Below are 24,404 nucleotides of genomic sequence, written 5' to 3'. Positions count from 1 at the left end.
ATGAGTAGTTTCCAATTGCTAGCACTTTAATTGAACATTTGTAATCATATATATCCTCTGAATCTTATTAAAAGTATCATATTTTTAGGTTTTTTTAGGATCTATGATCTATAACTCATGCTAAAGACGAATAAAATTCAACCGTTATCTGTCCTGCTAACGAGATTGATGGGTACAAATATTACCCAAAAATACCCGCATCCGATAGATACAAATAAGGAAGGACAGATAACAGGTGAACGAGGAATATGGAAACTGATACTGATACGGGTGAGATGATATCCCCACCCATAATCTGAAGAGTTCAGCCCATAATGAATCATGTTGTCCATCAAAGTGGGGGCCACAAGGGCAAATGTGGCCCAAAATAATACTAATGGGCTAGGCCCAGTCTGTTTTCCCACAGTTTGGACCGCTTTCTCACTCCTTTAAACACGGCAAGTCGGCAACACGCCTAGAAGTACACACGATAAAACCTCTGTTAAACCCTAATGTCCGTTTCACTCGCAAACCCTAATAATACATACGTCCCAAAGAGTCTCTAAACGAGAAAACCTTTGAACTTGAATTGTCCAAATATTGGTTGAATCTCACTACAGAAGCCAAATTACTTGTTTTCTCCTTTTGATTTAGGTAAATTTTGTTGTGAGTGCTGGTTTAGATTTTAGTTATGGCCATGGACGGGAGTTTTAGCGTAAAACAAGCTCTTGAGAGGTTCCTTGCAAGGTGCCCTAAGCTTGCAGGCCACCCGCAAATGGAATATCTGTTGAAGAAGGAGGGGACGTTGACGGAAGAGGAAGTGTCTAGTTCGGTGGCGGAATTGTTTCTTCACCAGAGCTATACGATTCCTTTAATTGGCTGTTTCCGCCCGATATCGCAGAGAGTCGTGGAAAAAGCAGTGGCCTTGCTACGTCTCGTACTCAAACTGGGATCAAATTCAGATGATCATGATAATGATGATGATACAGAAGATGTGTTTTTGGAGGTTGATGATGCGAGGGTTTTTTCTATTATCGAGGTTTATGTTCAAAGGGGGAGATTCTTGAGCCTCCACGAGCTTGCGTGTCTAGCCCTGTGCCGAGCCCTTGATTTGGCTCCTTTTCTCCTGGGTTCTGTGTTAGCTTACTTCGAGTTTGCTCCGCCTCCTTTTCAAAGACCGGTATTGATGAAGGCAGCAGTTGCGAAGTCGTCTCTTTACTTGCATCCTGTGAGGACGTCATACCGCCTCCTTGTAATGGAACCTGAGGTTTTCTCTAGACTCTGGGACTGGTCATTTTTTGTTCAGTTTGTAAAGAAGTGTGTAGCGGTGGACTTGAAATGGTATGGAATTCAAATACTGTGTCTAATCTTGAAGTTGAGTGATAAAATGCTTGCAGACTTTGGCCTTGGAGATGAAGAAGCTTTTTTATGCTGGTTGGGGTGGGAGGAATTCTGCCAGGATGTAGCTATGGAGAAGTTTGCCTTGTTCATCGAGTCACCTGACCACAAAACTTTGGATTCTGTTGATGGGTATACTCATTTGAATCAGGAAAATTGCCTAAAGTTCGTAGGCATAGAATCTCCCAGCTCTTCACCGATCCATGAAATTGAGCCATCTGTTCAGAGACAAAAACTGGCGTATTGGGACAATAAATCAGGTGGCTATCCATTTGTCATGACATCCATGGTCAAGAAAAGCTTCGAGATGATGGTGTTAGCTGTGAGTCAAAAGTGGCCTGTGCTTTTGTATGGCCCTCCTGGTGCAGGAAAGACTGCCCTGATTAGTAAGTTGGCCCGGGATAGTGGGAATCAGGTTCTATCCATTCACATGGATGATCAAATAGATGGAAAAACTCTAATTGGGAGCTATGTCTGTACTGAGCAACCGGGCGAATTTAGATGGCAACCAGGTTCACTTACTCAGGCTGTTTTAAATGGATTCTGGGTTGTATTTGAGGATATTGACAAAGCAGCATCGGATGTGCAGTCGATTTTGTTACCTTTCCTGGAAGGAGCAAGCTCGTTTGTGACTAGTCATGGGGAAGATATAAAGGTGGCAGAAAGCTTTCGACTTTTTTCTACCATGTCGACTTTGCATGAGTTTACTCGCAATGCAGAAGGTGGGAATTCACTTAGTGCTCTCTGGAGGAGAGTGATGATAAGGACTCCAAAACAAGATGACCTGCGAAATATAATTAAAGCATGGTATCCGAATCTGGAGTCTCTTGCTGAAAAACTGGTAGAAACCTTTGAAAGGGTGAACTCTGCTTTCTTGCAACAATCTGTGGGATATCGTACTGGAAAACTTGCTTCCTCTGGCTCTTTCAGCAGGTTCTCATTAAGAGATCTTCTCAAATGGTGCAAGCGAATCGTGGGATTAGGTGTTATCTCCATTGGCGATGGTTTGTCAGCTTACCATTGCAATTGTATTTTTTTGGAGGCAGTAGACATTTTTGCTGCTTTTTTTACTTCTGCTGAAAACCGATTGACTATAATGAAAGACATTGCAAAGTTCTGGGCAGTTCCTATTACGGAGGCGGAAACTTTGTATCCTTTTAATAAACCTGTTATTCAGGATTTGCAATCGGAATTGAGAATTGGAAGAGTTGCTCTTCTACATGCTGAAGCTGCATTACGGGACCCGCGTAGGCCTTTTGTTGAGATTCGTAGTTCTTTGCATGTTCTGGAGAGAATTGCTTCATCTGTCAAATACAATGAACCTGTTCTCTTGGTCGGTGAAACTGGCACGGGAAAAACTACGCTTGTGCAGAATCTGGCCATGAGGCTTGGTCAGAAGCTCACTGTTTTGAACTTAAGCCAGCAAAGTGATGTTGCTGATTTATTGGGTGGATTTAAACCTATGGATGCACGGTTCATATGCATACCCCTATACAAGGATTTTGAGGATCTATTTTCTAGAACCACCTCTGTGAAGAGAAATATTAATATTCTTGGTTCATTACAACAGTATTTTGTGAATAAAAATTGGAGGATGCTATTACGTGAGATTAAGAAGGTTGCAGAGTATTTCCAGAGGCCAGTAGATTTAGAAAGACCTGGGTCTGTTAGAAAGCGGAGAAAAGCTTTGGATGGAAAATTACTCAAAAAATGGGAGAACTTCTCTGTGAAACTCGAAACTGCCTATGGGCAAATTGATGGGACGTCAGGGATGGTTTTTTCATTTGTAGAGGGAGCCTTTGTGACGGCACTTAAAAATGGTGAGTGGATTTTGCTTGATGAGGTGAATTTGGCTCCTCCTGAGACATTGCAGAGAATCATTGGTGTTCTTGAAGGAGAGTATGGATCACTTTGTTTGGCTGAGAGAGGGGATGTAAGTCATATACATAGACATCCCAATTTCCGGATATTTGGTTGTATGAATCCTGCGACTGATGCTGGGAAACGGGACTTACCATTCTCACTACGCAGTAGATTTACTGAATACTTTGTCGATGATGTGTTGGATGATGAAGATTTGCTGTTATTTATTGGAAGATTTATGGAGGAAAGCCTATCAAATAGTGAATTGATGGAAAGGATCAAAAATTTTTACAAGGCAGCTAAGAAGCACTCTGAAGAAAACCTGCAGGACGGGGCTAACCAAAAGCCTCAATACAGTTTAAGATCTCTTTACCGTGCACTGGAATATACTGGGAAGGCAAAGAGACAATTTGGATTTCAGAAGGCAATGTACGATGGATTCTGTATGTTCTTCCTTACTTTATTGGATCTACCTAGTGCTAAGATCATGGACAAGGTGATGAAGAAAACTCTGTTAGTAAGGAGCAATCATCCACATATTCCTTTTGATTCTTACTTAACAATTAAAGAGAGCTCCAGGTCTGATGATTTTGTTGAGGGCTATGTGTTAACTAAAAGTGTTAAGGAGCATCTTACTAACTTGGCACGGGCTATCTTTATTAAAAGATATCCAGTCCTCTTACAAGGGCCCACATCGAGTGGCAAAACTAGCCTTGTACGTTATCTTGCTGCTGTAACTGGTCATGAATTTGTACGAATAAATAATCATGAGCACACAGATCTGCAGGAATATTTAGGTTCTTACATAACTGATGCATGTGGGAAGCTTGTATTTCACGAAGGTGTATTGGTAAAGGCTGTGCGGAATGGTTACTGGGTTGTTTTGGATGAGCTGAACCTTGCTCCATCAGATGTCCTGGAAGCATTGAACAGATTGCTTGATGATAATAGAGAGCTGTTTGTTCCTGAATTATGTGAAACTGTACGGGCACATCCAGATTTTATGCTTTTTGCCACACAAAATCCACCAACTTTTTATGGTGGTCGTAAAGTTCTTTCTAGAGCTTTTCGCAATCGTTTTGTCGAGCTTCATATTGATGAGATACCTGATGATGAACTGAGCATGATATTAGAAATCAGGTGTCAAATTCCTGGAAGCTATGCTACTAGAATGGTCAATATCATGAAAGACTTGCAGTTGCACAGGCAGAGTAGCAAAGTTTTTGCTGGAAAACATGGATTCATAACTCCACGTGATTTGTTCCGTTGGGCTAATCGGTACCGGGCTTTTGGAAGGTCTTATGAAGATTTGGCGAGAGATGGTTATTATCTATTGGCAGAAAGGCTGCGGAATGAAGACGAGAAATGTGTAGTTCAGGAAGTTCTGGAGAAACATCTTCGGGTTAAACTCATCAAAGACAACTTGTATATGCAGGTAGGGTGCTTCTGTTCTTGTGTCTGGGTATTTGCTGGTATTCTGATACTTGTTGACTGTCAAGTAATGATGTTGTTTTTAGAATTGAATGTGAATTTGCATGCTTGCATTACATGAAAATGGTTTTAGGTCGTGTGCAATAAAGGTATTGTGAATGTATATATATGGTACTTTTTTTTTTTGAAATACCACAGGGAATTACGCTTGTGGTTGAAATCGAACCTTGGGCACACATATGCCTAACCCAGCCGATTGCCAACCAAGCCAACTCTCGTTGGTAATATATATGGTACTAGGGAGTAGGGATATTCATGACAGTGACAAGCATGTTATTTCCACTTCTGTTCGATATTTCTTCTTACATGATATATCTACGTATCTTTCTGGATCTCCATTAATTTATCTTCAATGCTTTCCAAATACTGTCTATTGAATTCCTCCGGTATACCTAAGTTTCTCTTGACTATTTGCGGATGACTAAGATAATACTGACTAAGGCATTCATACATCATAGAATATAAGTTAGTTTCTGAAATCATTTTTTTATTGCAAATTCAATTGCACTGCCAGCATGGACATAGTTCATCATTGGTTTGGGAGCATTCTGAAATAGTCTGCAGACAGGTGACAGAACGATGAATATTTGTATTACTATGGGTTTTTAGGCTTTTCGGAACTCTGGAGCTGCATGTTATGGTGAAGTGCCTTTTGTGGTTTGTTACACATCTGTTTTATATGCTATATCTCATATAGACACCTGACTCATTCTGTTGGAACTAGTTTTAGGCTTTATATATATATATATATATATATATATGGTGCGAAAGAAACATTTTATTAAGAGGCACAAAGATAGCCTCAACCAAGAACAGAGTACGTAAGAATTTAAAGTACAGACGAGAGATCAAACGAAAAATACTTGAGCAACATTGCTCAAGTTACATCAAGATGAAATCTTTCGAGAAAGTGGCTGGATTTTCTTGACAACCAACATGTCTATTCTTTTTTGTTGTCATTACTATATATATGCCTTACAAAACCTAGAATCTTTGGAATGTCGTTCTTTTACATCATACTGATAGTTTATAACTATTGGTTTGCAGTGGTAACTTTTTATTGACCGTATTTTTTAATACTCTTCAGGAACTGGCTCTCGACCCTTGCACTGTTGGACGGGTACCAGATAATACTCAAAAGTATGAACTCATAGATTCTTGTTGAAGAGGCTTATACTTAACTTTTCCTTTTCTAGACTATAATTGTTTTACTGATGATATGACTCATTACAGTGTCGTCTGGACTAAAAGTATGAAGAGGTTGTACTTCCTTGTCAAGCGTTGCTATGAGCTACGAGAGCCTGTCCTCCTTGTTGGTGAAACTGGTGGTGGGAAGACTACTGTCTGTCAGTTACTTGGTGAACAATTGAGGTCAAAATTGCACATTTTGAATTGTCATCAGTACTCAGAAACATCTGATTTCCTAGGGGTTCGTCACTTTTTGTACTTGATTTAGTCTTTCACACCTTTTCTCAGTAGCACTTTTCTTTCTGCAGTTTGTAACCTACTCAGAACATTTTATGTACTTTGAAATGGTAACTGGCACACTTTTTAACAGGGGTTCTATCCTACTCGAGATAGATCAAAGCTGATGTCAGAGTTCAAAGATCTAATTGAACAATTAAAGCTGTCTGGAGCTATTCTCCAATTTCCTGGTCATGTTGTAAGTACTCAAGCTACTTATACAATCTGTTATCTTAAGGACTTCTTCCCTTATTGATGAATTTGTACATTCTCCATGTAGGAAATTTCTTCAGATATTGGTCAAGCCACTTTAACTCTTGATCAACTGGCTGTTGTAATAGAAAGTTACAGGCATGGCCTGGTTTCATCATCTGATGTCTCTGTCCAAGATGTTGATACTATTGAGGAGATGAAGTCACACCTTGCTGAGCTACACCAGGATTGGGAGGCCCTATTTAAGTGGCAAGATGGCCCTCTTGTGCAAGCAATGAAGACTGGTGATCTATTTCTTGTCGATGAAATCTCCTTAGCTGATGATAGTGTGCTGGAAAGATTGAATAGTGTTTTAGAGCCTGAAAGAAAGCTGGTTAGTAGTCTCTTTTCAGGAATGCTGTATCTGTTAGGTGCCATGACTTAGCCAAACTATCCTAATAATCTATATTACAACTGATATTTCGGTAATTGCTGCATCCTAAAGTAGCTAGCTTCTAACGTAAGCAAAAATGTATGGTTTCAAATTAATTTGATCATTTTTCATATGCATATTGTCATAGTCATCTTAGTTCTGCATTTAGTTATATGTAATTTTGTATTGGTGTGCCATTGCTGCTTGTTTCCTTCTGTGATTGTATGATACTTGAGATAATTTTCATTGTATGGTTTCTGTAATCCTTGGTTAAATGTCAGTGGATGTAAGTAAATAGCTCAATTATGAACTTGTGCATTTTGAGTGCAAAATAAAGATTTTATTGAGGGGCATAAAAATACTGCCTACCAAAGCACACAGTACTAAGAAAGTATATTAAAGACGAGATCAAACAACAAAGACTTGAGCATGACGATTAAAGATTTCAAGAAAGTTGTGCCATGTCTCTTTTGCATAGTTAACATCTGTAACTAATTGCTATCCCTCTTTACTGCAAATTATCCACAGTAAAAATTGTCAGATTGCTTCCCCCATAAAGAAAGAGATTGTTGGAGGTATTTTGGCTTTCAAAAAATATTCCAGGGAAAGTCTAGACTACCTAGATGTTGGTTTTTCTGAAGTAATTCATTATGGTAGGGTTTTACTTTGTAGCTTTTGTCTTTTGAGTGGCTCCAACAATTTCTGTCAGCCTAATTATGGTTGAGAGTTTGCTTGTATACAAGTTGCTGGAAATTGTGAACGTATGTTGAACAGTTAAGGATATCCGTGTTAAAGGAGATGTCCAGATCTGCAAAACCGTGGGGTAAATTTTGCATTTTGGGTTAGAACAAGCCGCTTTAAAAGATAAAAAAAAACTTAAAAGGGCACCCCAGTGAACAAGGTTCCCCGCTGCTGGATTTGAGTGGGGAATTTATGCACAAATGACCCTCTCATTGCAGAGATGATGTTTTTGTGGTTTGAGCCCCATAACACCAAGGTCGCTGGAGCATTACTAAAACTGGTTTGTAATTTTCACCAGTTATTGAAAATGTTTTGGTTTCACGACACTGCATCAAATATCTGGCATTTATTAGCGTTGGTGTTGGTACCTTTTTGATGGAGTAACTCTTTTTTCTGAAGTCGTATGGTACAAAACCCACCTCCATATGCTGCTTTTTTGCATCTTTTGCATGTTTTGTATCTAATTTATTGGAAATGTGTAGTTATCTAATTTTGTTTTATAGATTTGTGGGTTTAGATTAGTCTGTTAATTGAAATTTTTTGGGTGGTTCTTCTTAGTGCTTTCTTATATGTGCTTTTTAACAAATTATCAGTAATTTGCCTCCCACTTTATGACCGTTGCAGACCTTGGCTGAGAAAGGAGGGCCAGACTTGGAAACAGTTACAGCTCATGAGAACTTTTTCGTTCTTGCAACCATGAATCCTGGAGGTGATTATGGTAAGAAAGAACTATCTCCAGCTCTTCGCAACAGGTTCACTGAGATATGGGTTCCACCTGTGAGTGATCTTGATGAGCTAAAAAGTATTGCTTTGAATAGGTACGCGATATAAGAAATATGCTCATTGAGATCATAATATGTTGACAATTTGACATAAACTCTTATGCTGATTGCCATTTATCTCATTTACATTTACAGAATTTCGCATCCAGAACTTTCATTTGTCGTGGATCCTATGCTGAAGTTCTGGGACGTAAGTTTTGTTCTAAACTGTTGTTGCTTTATGAATCCTTATCATCATAAAAAATCTGTCTCAAACATTGTGGGCTGGCTACATGAATCTATTAGAGAAATCAGTTTTAATCCACCGTCTAGATTCTCTTTTGCCACCCTTTCTTTTGAATTTTGCTACATTTTTTTTAAAGTTTTGAGATGAAGATGTTGAGTATGTGGGGGTAAGGTCTGCATACATCTTGTCCGTTCCCGACCCTGCCCATTGTTGAAGCCTTGTGCACTGGTGTTGTTGGGAAAAATGTTTTCTAGCTTTTATTTCTTCGAGAGCTTGACATTTATTGACATACTTCTTTTGTTGATTACTTATGGAGATAGTTTGTCTTTGCTCCACTTCCTTGTTAAGTTTTTTCCCCCTTTGCTGTTTGTCGTGTCATGCATATGTTATTTTGTATCTTAAATTTACATACACTGTCAGGGCATTATGGAGCCCCATACCTTTCTTCCTTCCCTCCACCCCCTTCCCTACTTCTGCTTCCCCTTTTCTTCTGCATTGTAATTATGCTGGTGGTCTTTGATTTTTGTCGTTGTTGATGCTGCATTGACATCTTGGCTTGTCTTAGCTTACTTGCTATCTGATTTTTTTGTTTCCCCTTTTGGTGGTAAGGAATGTGATTCACGTGGCTACTTTTATTTCCAATGCTTTACAGTGGTTCAACCAGTTAGAAACCGGAAGAATGCTTACCATAAGAGATCTTCTGTCTTGGATTGCATTTATCAATGTGACCCATAAAAGTTTGGGGTCCCACTATGCTTTCCTTCATGGTGTCTTCCTCATTTTGCTTGATGGACTAAGTTTAGGTACTTCTTTGCTCTTGTTCTAGCATTTATCTTCAATCATATGATTCCTCTACATAATCTAGAGCGAAAGATCATTATCTTGGACTTCCTTTACACATTTGACTTTATTTTTTAAATTTCACTTTATATGAAGTTATGAACTGAAAAGGTCACTGTGGTAATCCTGATGTATAAATGCCTATATTCATTCTATTATGCATTTTCTTTGGTATGCTTTTAAGTGCCTGATCATATCGTTTCTGATTGAATTTGGTCCCTTAATTTGTCTATTTTTTTTTCTTGCTAAACTAGATAATATCCTATCGCTTCCTGAAACTTTTTGATGGTTTAGCTCCTTCAGTGCCTGGTAGTTGCATAGGTGATTACAATAGTAGAAAGAAACTTCAAATCTTTTCAAAGTTGATATATAAATGTAAAATTTTTGAAAACTTTTACTTGTTGGTTCAACACAGCTAGCTTTTTGGATTGCTAAGCAACGTGCTCACAACACTAGTAATATTGTAGATTCTATAAATTTGTCATCCTCTTCTTGACGTACATTAGAGACTCTCTGTTAGAACTACTTTAATACACTTCTTTGCACTAGTTAGAATAAGGTATAAATGATGTGCAATGCCCCAAGTGAGGGCCTGTGAGAGTAGCCCTAGTGATGGGCCTCGTTTGTTTTGTGAAATGCCCCAAACCAAATGGTTAACTTATTGAATTGAATGGCAAAGTAATTAATCTTAACATGGTATCGAAGCAGGAGGTATTGGGTTCAAACCTTAACTTCCGCAATTTGAACCTCCATTTGTTGTTGCCCCAAGTGTGAGCCTTTACATGTGTTTGTTGTTGCCCCAAGTGAGGGCATCTGAGAGTAGCCCTAGTGTTGAGCCTCGTTTGTTGTGCACGTGTTGGGTTGTCAGATTGTCTAGTCCACACGTGAGGAGGAGTGTTAGAATAAGTTATAAATGATGTGAAATGTCCCAAACCAAAAAGTTAAGTAACTAATCTTAACACCACCAAAAGAAAGGCTATTCGTGAACAAGAATTTTTACTACAAGAGTTGAATGCAACCTCATAGATTTAATTTCTGAAAAGAGCCTCTCTGCATATTATGTGGTGTAAGGTCTACATACATCATGTCTGTCCCTGACCCTGCCTACTACGGGAGCCTTGTGCATAGGAGTTGTTTACCAAGAGTTGAATACAACATTTGTTTTGGAACTGTTATGTTCATTATGCTCTTGTTGATTGTCAGCTTTCTCTCTCTCTCTATTTCTTTTTTGGGTTATTGGATGTTTGATATTTCCAGTTTGTAACCATTAATCCCTTCTTGCCCTCCAATAAAAAACTCCTTATTTGATGCTTTTTTTTCCAGGAACTGCCATTTCAAATGAGTATGCTGACAACTTGAGGGAAAAATGCTTCTCCTTTCTTTTAGAGCAACTAAAGGTGAAATTTCCCATTTTTTGAGATCTGTTGTTAGTCGCAACAATCCAAAAGATGCATATATGGTTTCTCTGTTCTCTTTTATTTTCTTTAACAGTTAGATTTCATGAACATCAAGAATTACTGAATTATCTCCTCCCAATTATTGAAAAACATCCAGAAGTGATACATATTATTTTTTGGATCTGTTCTAAGAATTCTCCAGTCCTTGCTCTATTTCCATGTGCTTTGAATAATTTACCGATGAAAAACCTTTGGGAAGCATAGGGGGGTGCTGTGGAACATGGTGAAGAAATACTTGAAAAGCAGCGAACGGACACTGCAACATTCACAAATCATTTGTGACATCAATTTACTTGCAATTTTGCTTCTCATAGCCAGTATGATGATTGGCTGCCTTAAAAATATCAATGGACATGCTTTTCCCACTTTACTTGATTTTACGTTGCATTTGTAATACCTTCTCCGACTATATATTAAAAGTTACTCTGAAAGCTTGGTTCGTCACTTCTACAGGTGGACACAGAAAGCAATTTTATGTCAAAAATGGAAAATTATGGTTGGGTTAGGTGTGAAACTCGCAAGCATGATCCTGGAACTACTGGAGACATGTCGCACAATGCTAGGATGGAATGTGGTGACGTCTTTGGTATTGATCCATTTTATATTGAAAAAGGTAGTTTGTCAAGTAATTGTTTAATGTTATCTTGTCTTTGAGACAAAAATATACTTGCAACCTCTTCTGCTTGGTTCTTTGTGACTTCCACTGTCATTTTTCAAGAATGGTACATGTATTATGATATTGTTTCCTTATTTTGCAACATTTTCTCATGCTGATTATTAAGTTTACCTTTCTCTGAACTTTTTAAATGTCATTTTGCATACACAATTATGCAACTGGTTATTTGAGCCCTCATCAGACAGGCTTACTGATTTTCATCTTCATGACCTATCGATTATGTACTTACGTCTATAGGTGGTGAAAGGTGTGAGCTTGATGGTTTTGAATTTTTAGCACCAACCACCTGCAGAAATGCATTGAGGGTACTGCGAGCCATGCAGCTTCCAAAGCCTGGTACAGATTTCGTTTCACGTCTACTCTGCGTTGGTGTTTCGATAGATTGTGCACTTATTTTTTATGTTATATGTTTCTTTGCAGTCCTATTGGAAGGCAGTCCAGGTGTTGGTAAAACAAGTTTAATCATTGCCTTGGGAAAATTTTCTGGACATAGAGTTGTTCGGATAAACTTATCTGAGCAGGTCAGCAATTCTTTGTTGATTTTTCAAGACTTTTGTGGCTGTCCTGAAACAGATTCTCCCTCGTCAGGATATTTCCTCTTGCTGACTTTAAATCATTTGGTGCTCTCATCTGTTACAGACTGACATAATGGATTTGTTGGGGTCAGACTTGCCTGTTGAGAGTGATGAAGGAATGAAGTTTGCTTGGTCTGATGGAATCCTACTGCAGGTAAAAGTTTCTTGACAAGTGGTTTCTGTATAAACTCTATTTGATACTACTGAATTCCTTGGCATTGTCTTTTGCAGGCTCTGAAGGATGGCGATTGGGTTTTACTAGATGAGCTTAATCTTGCCCCACAATCTGTCTTAGAGGGTTTAAATGCTATTCTGGATCATCGTGCTGAGGTTTTCATTCCAGAACTTGGTCGAAGGTTTAGGTGCCCATCATCTTTCAGAGTTTTTGCTTGTCAAAATCCTTCTTCACAAGGTAGCGGCAGAAAAGGTCTTCCAAGGTCCTTTTTAAATCGTTTCACAAAGGTTTATGTTGATGAGCTGGTTAGGGATGACTATAACTCCATCTGTCAATCACTCTATCCGTCAATTGCAAATCCTGTGCTTGAAAAGCTGATTGATTTTAATAAACGGCTGCATGAAGACACTATGGTATATCACAAGTTTGCCCAGGATGGCTCCCCTTGGGAGTTTAATTTACGTGATGTGATCCGGTCTTGTCAGATCATACAGTGTGCAGCTGAGGAATTGAAATTTGATTGCTTTGTCAACATTCTTTACATTCAGAGGATGCGTACTGCATCTGACCGTGTAGAGGTGATGCGGATCTATGAAGAAATTTTTGGTATGAAGCCCTTTATAAATCCATACCCTCGAGTGCAGGTTAATTCTCAGTGCTTAATTGTGGGGAACGCAGTCCTCAGAAGGAATTACACTCGGTCCAAGATTTCAAATCGTCGGCTTGATATTATGCCTGGAATTCGTCAGAGCTTGGAGGCTGTTGCACATTGTATACAACATAAATGGTTGTGCATCTTGGTTGGTCCACCATCTTCTGGAAAGACTTCATTGATAAGGTTGTTGGCTCAACTTACTGGTAATAGATTAAATGAATTAAATCTTTCTTCCACAACAGACATATCAGAACTGCTTGGTTGTTTTGAGCAATATAATGCCTTCCGCAATTTCCGCTCGGTCGTTGCTCAAGTTGAGTGCTATGTAAATGAGTACTGCAATTTGCTGTCGGACTTCACAAAGGATGAAGATTTAGTTACCAGGTGGCTTGCTTTCTCTTCTAGCATGGATAGTAGCTCCCTTTCAGGTTCAACTTCTATGACTGTTCAGAACTGGAAGCTCTTGGTTGATTCTCTTAGTTTGTTAACGGACATAATTGGAAAACTGGAATTGGTTTTAAAGCAAAGCTCGTGTTTTTCTTGGACATGCAATGACCTGAATGACACCATGAAAGCAATTGCAAAGTTACAAGAAGCTCATCAGAGGCCATTTTCCAAAAAATTTGAGTGGCTTGCAGGACCACTGATAAAGGCGCTAGAAAATGGAGAATGGATTATTTTGGAGAACGCAAATCTTTGTAATCCCACTGTTCTTGATAGAATTAACTCCTTGGTGGAGCATTGTGGATCAATCACAGTCAATGAACGTGGCATTGTTGACGGAAAACAGTTGGTTCTCCAGCCACATCCTGATTTTCGAATGTTTCTTACTGTTAATCCTATCTATGGTGAAGTTTCTCGGGCCATGAGAAATAGAGGAGTTGAAATATTTATGATGCAACCTTACTGGCTTAATGATGGAAGTGGAAACTCTTGTACGGATATTGAGCTAAGAGATGTCAAAAGATTTCTTGTTTTATCAGGTGTTCCTGTTGTTGAATTGGTTGATTCAATGGCCAAAGCTCATTTATATGCAAGGGATGAAGGTTTGCCGAAAAACATCCGCATTACCTTTCTTGAGCTTGCACGTTGGGTTCAGTTATTCCAGCAGCTTCTTATGAATGGCAATCAACCTATGTGGAGCCTACAAACAAGCTGGGAGCATACTTATCTATCCTCCTTTGGTGAGGCCGTGGGAGGGGATATTATCAATCATGCAAAACTTACTTATTTGACGGTAACTGAGTTGTTGGAATCAGATTTACCATTCGAGTGTTCTTTGCATTTATCCGGTTCTTGGCCAATGCCATTGAAGTTGAAAGATTTTACATCATACCCAAATGAAGCTTATGTCAAGCAAAATTCTATGCTTTTAGAGTATATTGGGGCTAATTGTGCATTATATGAAATCGGAAGATCATTGAATCCATGTCCCATGGGCCATTTAACTTCTGATGGCCAAATGGGCAAGCGAACATGTGTAATTGATATGGAATTATTGTGTCAGATAATACGCTCCAAGTCTCCAAATAGGATGATTTCCATCTCTAAAAGGAGCACAGAATTTGATTTCAGGATGGCCAAGAAGATGCTACTGTTTGCTGCCAACTGGACTATTGAACAGGCCACCGAAAGAGATCTTGATCTTTATATTCACCGGATTCGCTGGTTTAGTTCTCAATTGCGACCTTGCTGTCAGCTTCTCAGTTTTTTTGTGACTTCATTCACAGAGGAGTTGAAGCATCCTATTTGGAAGGACATATTTCACTTCCGGCATCATATTGCATCTATTCTTAAAGTTGATTTAGACTCGCAACCAGTGCCTCTACTTTCCTTGGAGTTTGTTGATATGACTAAATCAAATGACAACTTGAGATCATGTGGTGAACTTCTCGGTCATGCTATTGAATGTGCTGGCTTGTTAAGGGTTACTTATCACCGGTGGAATTTCGAGCTCGGGCACAAGTACAGTGATGACACTAAGTGTATAATACCAGTACTAAAATCTCTCCACCTGTTGGAGAAAGAAGTCCTTGGAATGCTTGTTGCATCTCCATCATTTGATTTGCTGATTCAGTTATACGGTGACCTTCTTGAAGATCACATGGGTTTTTCGGATGCGATTAGCTCATCACAATTTGAGCAGATGCTAATTTGTTGGCGTTCTTTAAAAAAGCATGTTTCGAAATTGCAGGGTTTCTGTCCTGGAGCGGTTGAAAATGTGTTGCGAGAAAGCAGCGTCCTGGATAACGTCTTTCAGCGCTCAGAGAAGTCCTTGCTATGGATTCATGGTGGTCATCCATTCATGCCTGCGTCTGCTAATTTGTACAATAAACATCAACAGCTACTAAAGCTATGTGAGTCTATTTGGCCGACAAAGCTGGATTCACAGAGGCAGGAAAATTATTGTCATGTTGAGGTGGTTGCATCTTTCAATGCTGAAGTCCGTTCCCTTGCATTGCAAGGTGTTTGCTTGTCATCGTATATTATGGTGAAATACAATGATGATGGTGATTCCCAAGTCCAGAAGTTGGAGGAGATGCATCAGATGCTTTTGAGAAGATATGGATCTGAAAAAAACAAATTGAAGGCAAAGTTGGGGAGCGAGGAGGAGCTTGATTTTGAGGAAAATTCTTCTACTTGTTGTGGTTTCCACCCTGAAAATTTGTGTCTGGGGTCTAATTCTGGTATTTGGCTTGACACTCTTTTCATAATTGATAGTGCTGCTTTTGCCCTTGATACGGAACTACTTGAAAAGTTATTATCAATTATCTTGGATGATTATGAAGGATTACAGCAAGGACTGTCTTCTATACTTAAGCTTCTTGAATTTGCTTTAAACCACTCGATCACCTTCTCAACGAGGCCTCCTCAGACTTATATGCCACATCAAAAATTAATTTGGACACTTGATGCTTGGATGTCAGTTGAAGCAGTGGGCGAAAAAGTCAGCAGTTGTGTTCTTGAAATGTGGTTTTGGTGGCATTCATCTTTATGGACTCATTCTCCTTCCTTTGTCAAGAACTTTTCCACAATTGATGGTTATGATGGTTATGACATTATATTACCAGATATGCTTGTTCAACCTGTGAAGACAGCGTGCTGCATGCATGTTCTACAAAGTACGCTTTCAATCAAGGAATATACCATGCGCTGTTTGAATATTAAAGTTGTATCTTGCAATTTATGGGAAACTCCATCCTTGGAGGCAAGCTTAAATGATGTTTTCTTATCAGTTCCTCGATTGCTTTTCCAACAAATAATATATGCACACAGAAAAGCATTTGGTGCTGATAATTTTGCTAAAATCAGGACCTGCTTTGATTTCTTTCAGAAGAATGTTGTCAGGTTAGAAGATATAAAGGTCTTGTGCTCACTTATTGGGTCATCTAGCCATCAAAGATTTAAAGCTCTATTGCATTTGTTTATTGAGCCATTGCTTAAGGAGCTTTATCTTCATTTCTGTTCCACGGACTTCTCTGCTAGTCTTGGCCGTGCATGGTTTCTTATTGGGAGATTGCGTTTTAGTCTCTTGCTTGGTTGCGAGGATGTGGATCCAGCACTAAAATATGCTCACAAATATTCACGATTAGAAGAAAGGATCTCGTCACTTAACCTTGAAATTAAGGTGCGACAAGAATGCGAGTATTTGGCTGGGTGTTCAGCTTTAATGGAATCTGATAAGAGGAGAGGGCAGACATTGGGAAAGCTTGAAACTGAACGTAAGAGGCTGCTAAGAAAGATGGTGTTTCGCTCTAATCCTGAGAATTTCAGTACTTTAAAAGATAAATGTCTTGAGTTTCTTCAATTTATTGAGACATTGAAGGATGTGGTGAGGTACACTAAGGATATGGAGTTGCAAGAGGTTGGGGACCAAGTGTCCAACTGGCAGAAAAGTGCATCCTGTTTTATTGACCAATTATCAGAGTATGCTGACTATGTTGATGTGACTCAACCAGTTCAGGTGGCAGTATATGAAATGAAATTGGGATTGTCTCTGATCATGGCTGCTGCAATGCAGAGAAAATTTCTTACTGGAATTAAGGAGGACAACATGGACCATGTTCTGCAATCAATTTATTCATTTATGAAATTCCCCCGAGGTTTTCCTTCCAAGTCAATTGCTCTAAGCATTGAAGGAAGACTTCCAGGCATTTCTTCCCTTAATATAGATCTTCATGCAGACTTCTGGGCACTAGATATGAGTTTGCTAGAAAAAGTGACTACTGTTTCAAGCCAAGACAATGCTGGGAAAATGATCTCTCTTTTGCAAGTTAAAGTTTCTCTTTATCACAATATCCTTGTGCGCATTGCACACTTTGTAGCTAATGCACGGCTAATGGATCAAACATCTTTCATGCTGTTGGATAAAATATTCAATGACTTTGTTAACATTTGGATGAATATGAAAGTTCAAGGTAGAATCAAAGAAGGCCTTGATGCTAGACAATACAAGTTCAGGCCTCGTGCCTTCAAGATTGAAAGAATTCTTGAAGTTGACATATCCAAGCTTGGCAAGTTGTTTGTGAATGATAGTTTTTTGGAATGGCAAGAGCTGCTTTCTGAAGAGGATTCTACTGGAAGCTCAGAAGCTAGTGAGCAACAAGAGAGTTCCAAGGAAGAATGGGACCTTATGCAGGAATCCATCCTAAATGACTTGGTGCGCACACATAATCAATTATTCGGGTCTAGCAACCTTGTCCTCTCTCCTGGAGCATTTATGATAACTGATGCTGATAGACTGCTTTCCTTTGTTGACTCTTATACTTTGGGCGTAAACATGGTTAAGGGGTTAGGAGGTGCACTCTCTTATAGTTTGGACACAAAACTTGTGCCAGAGCATTTGTTTCGCCTCTGTTTGGATCAGGAATTCTTTTCATCCCACAAATCAGCTTCCAAATACAATTTTTACAAGGACACAAACGCTCCTGTAATGTTTAAAATGGTGAAACTACTTACTAGTCTTCACGAGCGGATTCTTAGCCTTTTGAGCGAGTGGGAAGATCATCCTGGTCTTCAGAAGATCTTGGATGTGATTGAAATGCTCTTGGCCATTCCTATTGACACTCCTCTGGCAAAGGCGCTTTCAGGGCTGCAATTCCTGCTTAATCGTACCAGAGCTTTACAGGAAAGTGGCTCAAAATTCTATATTTCAGATCTATTGGAACCAATTATTACTTTAGTGTGCTCTTGGCAAAAGATGGAGTTCAACTCCTGGCCAGCATTGCTTGATGAGGTACAGGATCAGTATGCGAGCGAAGCTGGAAAGTTGTGGTTCCCCCTATTCTCGGTTCTTCAACATAGGCACTGTGCTGATATTGCTACATATGATCAATCTACAATCGAAAGTTTGGAGGAGTTCGTTCAAACATCCAGCATTGGGGAATTCAGAAAACGCCTTCAACTTCTTTTTGCTTTCCATGGACAGATCACTAGTGGCAGATGCCTGGGATTTTATTCAACTCCTTGGCAGGAGAAAAACCTGCATATTCTATACAATATATTTGGCTACTATGTGCAATTCTTGCCAAAAGTGTTGGAGCACATTGAAGCAAATCGGAGAAATATTGAAATGGAACTGAAAGAGCTTTTGAAACTTTGTCGGTGGGAACATGTTGAGAGCTATTTGTCTATTGAAAATTCAAAAAGGACCAGGCAGAAGCTCCGGAAGCTAATACAGAAGTACAGTGATCTGCTGCAGCAGCCTGTGCGCCATGTTATCAATGAAATAGCAGCACAGAGAGCAGTCAAAGCTGAATCTCTGCAAGATCGAAATCCCCATAATGATATCTTAGATAAGAATATGATTCTTTTAGATGAACTTTTGTACCCACAGTTCATTGATGAAGATGGGTGCATGTGGTATGCTGACTGGAGAAAGAAATTGAACGATTCCGTGTTAACTTTGCACACAGCAAGAGTGCCTGAAATATGCTCTCTCGGCACTGAAGAGGTTGCAAGAATCAGCAGGCAGTGTTTGGATTCACAGTCTACTGGTCCACCACGACAGGAAGAATGGAAATCTGTGTGGCACACACTTGAGAAGTTATGCAGAACTACTACAGATTGTAATGACCTGTGGAAAGATGTTAACAAAAGTGTAGGGAAGAAAAGGGCTTTATCTGAACTTCTAAAGCTGTTAGAAAACAGTGGGTTGCAAAGACATATGTTTGAGAGGATTGAGATATCCAAACCATCTAATTGGATGTTCCTTGAGCCATCATATGATGCAAGACACTTGTTACTGGCTCCAAGTAGACTTTCTCATCTGACAGATTCTACTGCTAGTGAATTTCATCATTTGCTCGACGAGAATTTAGAAGTTGAATGGAAGATTTCAAATGAATATTACTTCAAAAGCATGGCATTGGTGCAGCTTCTACAGCAGATTAGCCTAAAGCCTCATGAAGATTTTACTCTTGAGCAGACTAGTAGGGCAGTCTCCTTCCTCGTACATCTGATTGTTATACAACAGGCACAAAGGGCAGAAGCCTATTCTTTTGCTAAGCAGTTGAAGTGGTTGCGGGAATGTTTGTCTGCTCTAAAACCCTTCCATTCAAATTGCACTAGTATTGATGAGAGAGCTGGCAATGAGTGCTCAGTTACTCAAAATCAACATATCATCTTTAGATGCATGTGGCAACAGAAACAACTTCTTGATCTTTTGTGTTCCATGTTGCGTGAAGAATCACTATTGCTGAGAACAGTGGTAGATTCCCATTCAAACTCATGCCAGAGTGTTAAACCTGCAGCAAACCAAGTTCTTGCTTTCATTGGGAAATTTATTCCGGTTTTGCAGAGATCTAAGGAATCATTGGATGACTATCTTCTAGGCCACCATGTAGCTATAACTACTGTGAATGCTTCCTCTCAACCTTATATTATTACAAAACAAATGGAGCAATTGGTGCTTAATAACTTCAAAGTAATTAAAGAATTTGAGGAGCAAGTTGTTGCATTCCGCAAGCAAGATTTGAATAAAGGCTTGGCTGTGGAGGCTCTTCTCGGTCATTTTGAAGAGGTATTTGAGAAGGGGAAATTGATGTCTGAGCAACTCAATTCGGTCCTGGAGACGAGAAGGGAGTCAGTAAACGCTTGTGCAGAACCTGAATCGGGATTTTGTGAAGCACTTAAAGGAACACTTGAATGTATCATGAATTTGTTGCAAAAAATATATTCAGCGAGTAATAGCTGCTCCACCTCTGAAGAGCCATCAGGAGATATTACAACATGGGAGTCTCTTTTTAAATCATCTGTGGCAGATATGAGCCTTCAAAGACTATGCAATAATCTTCTTGAAACAATATTTTGTGCAGAGAAACTGGCAGACCTCTTTGGCAATGAACATATTGGCAACTGTTGGCATATTGGAGCACACTTAAAAAATCTGCATATGTTTTTGGACATAATATTGACCTTTGGTGATGGGCTTTTGCAAAATCTTCTAGCAGTGCATAAAACCGTATCAATATTGACTCATGAGTTAGCAAGAGTTTTAGCTTCTCTGTTTTCGAAAGGGTTTGGTATTTCGCCCAAAGACCAAAGGGAGGATGATTCAAGTCATGATGTATCACAAGATGCAAGTGGAACCGGCATGGGAGAGGGTGCTGGAATTAATGATATTAGTGATCAGATAAATGATGAAGATCAATTGCTTGGAGCTTCTGATGTAGCAGGTGAAGAACAAGATGCCTCTGGCGAAGTTCAAAAAAATAATGAGAAAGGGATTGAGATGGAGCAGGATTTTGAGGCTGATACGTTTAGCGTTAGTGAGGACTCTGGGCAGGATGACAATGAAGATAATGAGGAGCAGCAGCTGGATTCTGCAATGGGAAATGCTGGGGCTGATAGTGAAGTCGTGGATGAGAAACTTTGGAACAAGGACGAAGATGACAATCCTAATGACACCAATGAGAAGTATGAAACAGGTGGTCCTTCTGCTAAGGATGGAGAAGCAAGGGAACTTAGAGCCAAGGAAGATTCTGCCATTACTGATGATGAACCTGGAGAGCCTAGTTATGAAGAACTTGATAGACAAACTGATGATACTGAAAACCAAGATATTCCTGGTGATACAGATGACAAAGAGGACATCGGTATGGATAAGAAAGAAGCATTTACTGACGCAACCGGATTACAGGTTGATGACGAGGATCAAAGTCCTTGTCAAGATATGGACACAGATGAAAAGGAGAGTGATTTTAAAGAAGATGTGGGAGAACAAGGAGAGCCCACTGGAGATGGTAATGAAGAGGAAGATAATTTGAATCCTACTGACGAAACTATGGAGGAGGCAGATGAACAAGTGGGTGTGACTTCTGAAAAGGAAGAACCAGGAAAAGATCATAAAGAGGGCTCAGACATGAATTTGGTGGAACCCAGTCCTGGGATTCCTGACTTCACTGATGGTAATGCAGAATCTGCTACAGAGCAAAATGGCGAGTCCCAACCGTTATCTTCAAGAAATGCTGTGCAAGAAGCTAACTGGTCTAGACAAAGTGAGATTAATAATGACTTTGCTTCCCATAGTAACTCTTCCTTGGAGATTGATGTGATAAACACTGATTCATCTAATGGTGGGAAACTTACTGAATATCAACCAAAAACTCATTTGCCTCAACAAGAAGCTTCTGTTCAGAAATCCGAACCAAACCCTTGTAGGAATGTCGGAGATGCCCTGGAGGAGTGGAAACAGAAAGTCAAAGTGTCTGTTGATCTTCAGGGAGACAATAGAGAGGCACAAGGTGATATGGAGGATGAGAATGCTGATGAGTATGGATATGTTGATCAGTTTGAAAATGGAATAGCTCAGACCCTGGGACCTGCTACATCGGAGCAGAAGATTGACATAAATGCTAATGGCAATGTACCAGATGAGGATACTCTTGAAGCACATAGAGATGAAATGACGGGGATGGAGGTTGAGCAGCAACAGTTTGAAGACCAGTCTGTTAAGCATGGTACTTCACTCCTAAATAATAAGATGAATGAGCAGATGCATATTGCAGATGGTGAGAAATCTCCTGAAGAGGGGTCCCAGGAATCGCATGGTCATGATGAGGGTCATGCGGGAAGTCTTTCGGATTTGGTCTCTGTCAAAAGGTCTTATTTGAGTGAGGATATATCTCAACTAAGTAAACTTTCAGTATGTGACGAACAGTTGGAGATAGTCCGGTCACTTGATGATGTTTCCATTGCTGTGAAAAATGATGCCACAGCTCTTTGGAGAAGATGTGAACTGCTTACTACAAGGTTGTCTCATGAGCTAGCTGAACAGTTACGCCTTATCATGGAACCTACTATAGCTAGCAAGCTCCAAGGGGATTACAAGACTGGCAAACGGATTAATATGAAAAAGGTAATTCCATATATAGCCAGTCACTATCGGAAGGATAAAATATGGCTCAGACGAACACGGCCTAACAAACGTGATTACCAAGTTGTCATAGCAGTGGATGATTCCCTCAGTATGTCTGAGAATTCTTGTGGGCAAGTTGCTATTGAAGCTTTGGTGATCGTCTGCCGAGCCATGTCTCAACTGGAAATGGGAGACTTGGCTGTTGTGAGCTTTGGGAAGAAGGGAAACATACAGTTACTGCATGAATTTGATCAGCCCTTCACTGGGGATGCTGGAATCAAGATGGTGTCCAGTTTGACATTCAAGCAAGATAATACAGCCTTAGGCGATCCAGTTGTTGATCTGCTGAAGTATTTGAATAACATGCTGGATGTTGCAGTTGCAAAAGCTCGAATTCCATCTGGAGAAAACCCACTAGAGCAGCTTGTTTTAATTATTGGGGATGGCCGTTTTAGCGAGAAGAATCTAAAGACTTATGTCAGAGATGTCTCAAGTAGGAAGTGCATGGTTGCATATTTGATTCTCGATAACTCAAAAGAGTCGATCATGGACCACCTGGAAGCATTACCTCAGGCTGATGGAAAGCTCAAGTTGTCCAAGTATCTTGATTTCTTCCCTTTCCCGTATTATATCGTGCTGAGGAACATAGAAGCACTACCTAGGACCCTTGGGAATTTGTTGAGACAATGGTTTGAGCTCATGCGGTATTCTAGGGACTAAAGTGTTAATCTAACAAGTTATACGACATGCCTTTTGTGGTGGTTTTGTTGGGAGGCAAGTTGGCTGCTGCTTTAGTTTTCAACATGCCAGGACTAACTTAATGGGAAATAAGCAGGGTTTTTCTGCTGTACTTGTTTCCCTGTTTTTGAAGGTACCATATTTTTTCCGCCTTCCTATTTCTGAAGCATATTTGCATAGAACTTCTTTCCATATAATTGCTTGGTTCCATTTTGGTTTTGTTCTAATGGGGCTGTGGGCATTTGGGAGATCAGTATGTCGTAAATCGTAATGCTTTGAGCTATTGAATATTATAATTTTTATATCCTAATTTTTGTATGTTAAAGTAGATTTGAATTTAATTTGTGTGTAAATTCTTATCCTTTTTTCGTTTTTTAACTTCACCAATTTTTTCCTCTTCATTTAACATCAGTGTCAGCAAATTTGTGTCCACATCTTAGTAAAGCTTGCTGTTCCTCTTGTGCTCCAGGTGAAAAGGACTGTGGTCGCAGTTGAGAAGCTTCCAGCTTCCTCTTCAATCAGTGGTCGTCGGAAATCATTCTCTGCTTGAAAGATGTCCTCAATGCCACCACATGAACCCCAGGAATGGTTCTTCTTTGTGCAGATATGCTTGATTTTGAGTACATTATTTCGGGAGCACTCGAGGCCTTGGATGATGGCGCGTTCAACTCTTGCACTTTCCTGCCAATCCACCAACCTGGTAAATGACTCTTACTCGTCTCCAAGACATCATATACTGAAGCCTGTGATTATGTTTCTCAAGTTTGTCATTTGGTGTTGTACTTGAAGATATGGACCGGCTGCATTCCATTCTTCCCTTCCGAGGCCTTAGATGATGGTGCGTTCAACTCTTGCACTTTCCTGCCTGTCCACCAACCTGGTAGATGACTCTTACTCGTCTCCAAGGCATCATATACTGAAGCCTGTGATTATGTTTTTCAAGTTTGTCATTTGGTGTAGTACTTAAGATACAGACCGGCCGCATTCTATTCTTCCCTTCCGAGTCAACAAGCCAAGGGAGCTGGGTCCTTGTCTCCTCATCCTTGCCATTTGCTGTATTATGTAACAGTAGATATATGATGCATACTAGGATGTCATTTTGTTTGTTTAACTTGGTCTCTGTCACAACTCGACCACAATACACAGATGAGAAGAATTATGTTGACAATTGCAACAATTTCATGGGACAAAAAGGGACAGAACAGAAAATCACAGACTGTACGTATAACACTCCTTTGTGAGGTGCTTGAGGACTTGGATTGCACGTAAGCAATAACATTCTTATCCAACTGGAAAGGCTTGGCAAGAACTTCACTGTTGATTTTCGGATTAGCCCCCAACACTGCATTTGCAGTTGTGTT

General features: G+C 39.7%; 1 protein-coding gene across 1 annotated transcript; it reads left to right on the top strand.

Moving 5' to 3' along the window:
• The first annotated feature begins 482 nt into the window (after nucleotides 1-482).
• Nucleotides 483-24,252, top strand: LOC120015371 (midasin). Its single transcript, XM_038867773.1, has 16 exons — nucleotides 483-4,675; nucleotides 5,819-5,871; nucleotides 5,965-6,160; nucleotides 6,290-6,394; nucleotides 6,476-6,781; nucleotides 8,186-8,379; nucleotides 8,479-8,533; nucleotides 9,222-9,372; nucleotides 10,733-10,806; nucleotides 11,320-11,479; nucleotides 11,780-11,878; nucleotides 11,963-12,063; nucleotides 12,182-12,271; nucleotides 12,349-23,176; nucleotides 23,513-23,743; nucleotides 23,824-24,252. Exons 1-14 carry the CDS (start codon nucleotides 671-673, stop codon nucleotides 23,023-23,025), a joined length of 16,266 nt encoding a protein of 5,421 aa, XP_038723701.1. The 5' UTR covers nucleotides 483-670; the 3' UTR covers nucleotides 23,026-23,176; nucleotides 23,513-23,743; nucleotides 23,824-24,252.
• Nucleotides 24,253-24,404: the final 152 nt, after the last annotated feature.

Source organism: Tripterygium wilfordii, chromosome 14, assembly GCF_013401445.1.
Source record: "Tripterygium wilfordii isolate XIE 37 chromosome 14, ASM1340144v1, whole genome shotgun sequence".
Classification (NCBI taxonomy): domain Eukaryota; kingdom Viridiplantae; phylum Streptophyta; class Magnoliopsida; order Celastrales; family Celastraceae; genus Tripterygium; species Tripterygium wilfordii.
The sequence above is the reverse complement of the archived record's forward strand: the minus strand, read 5'-3'. Positions and strand labels throughout refer to the sequence as shown.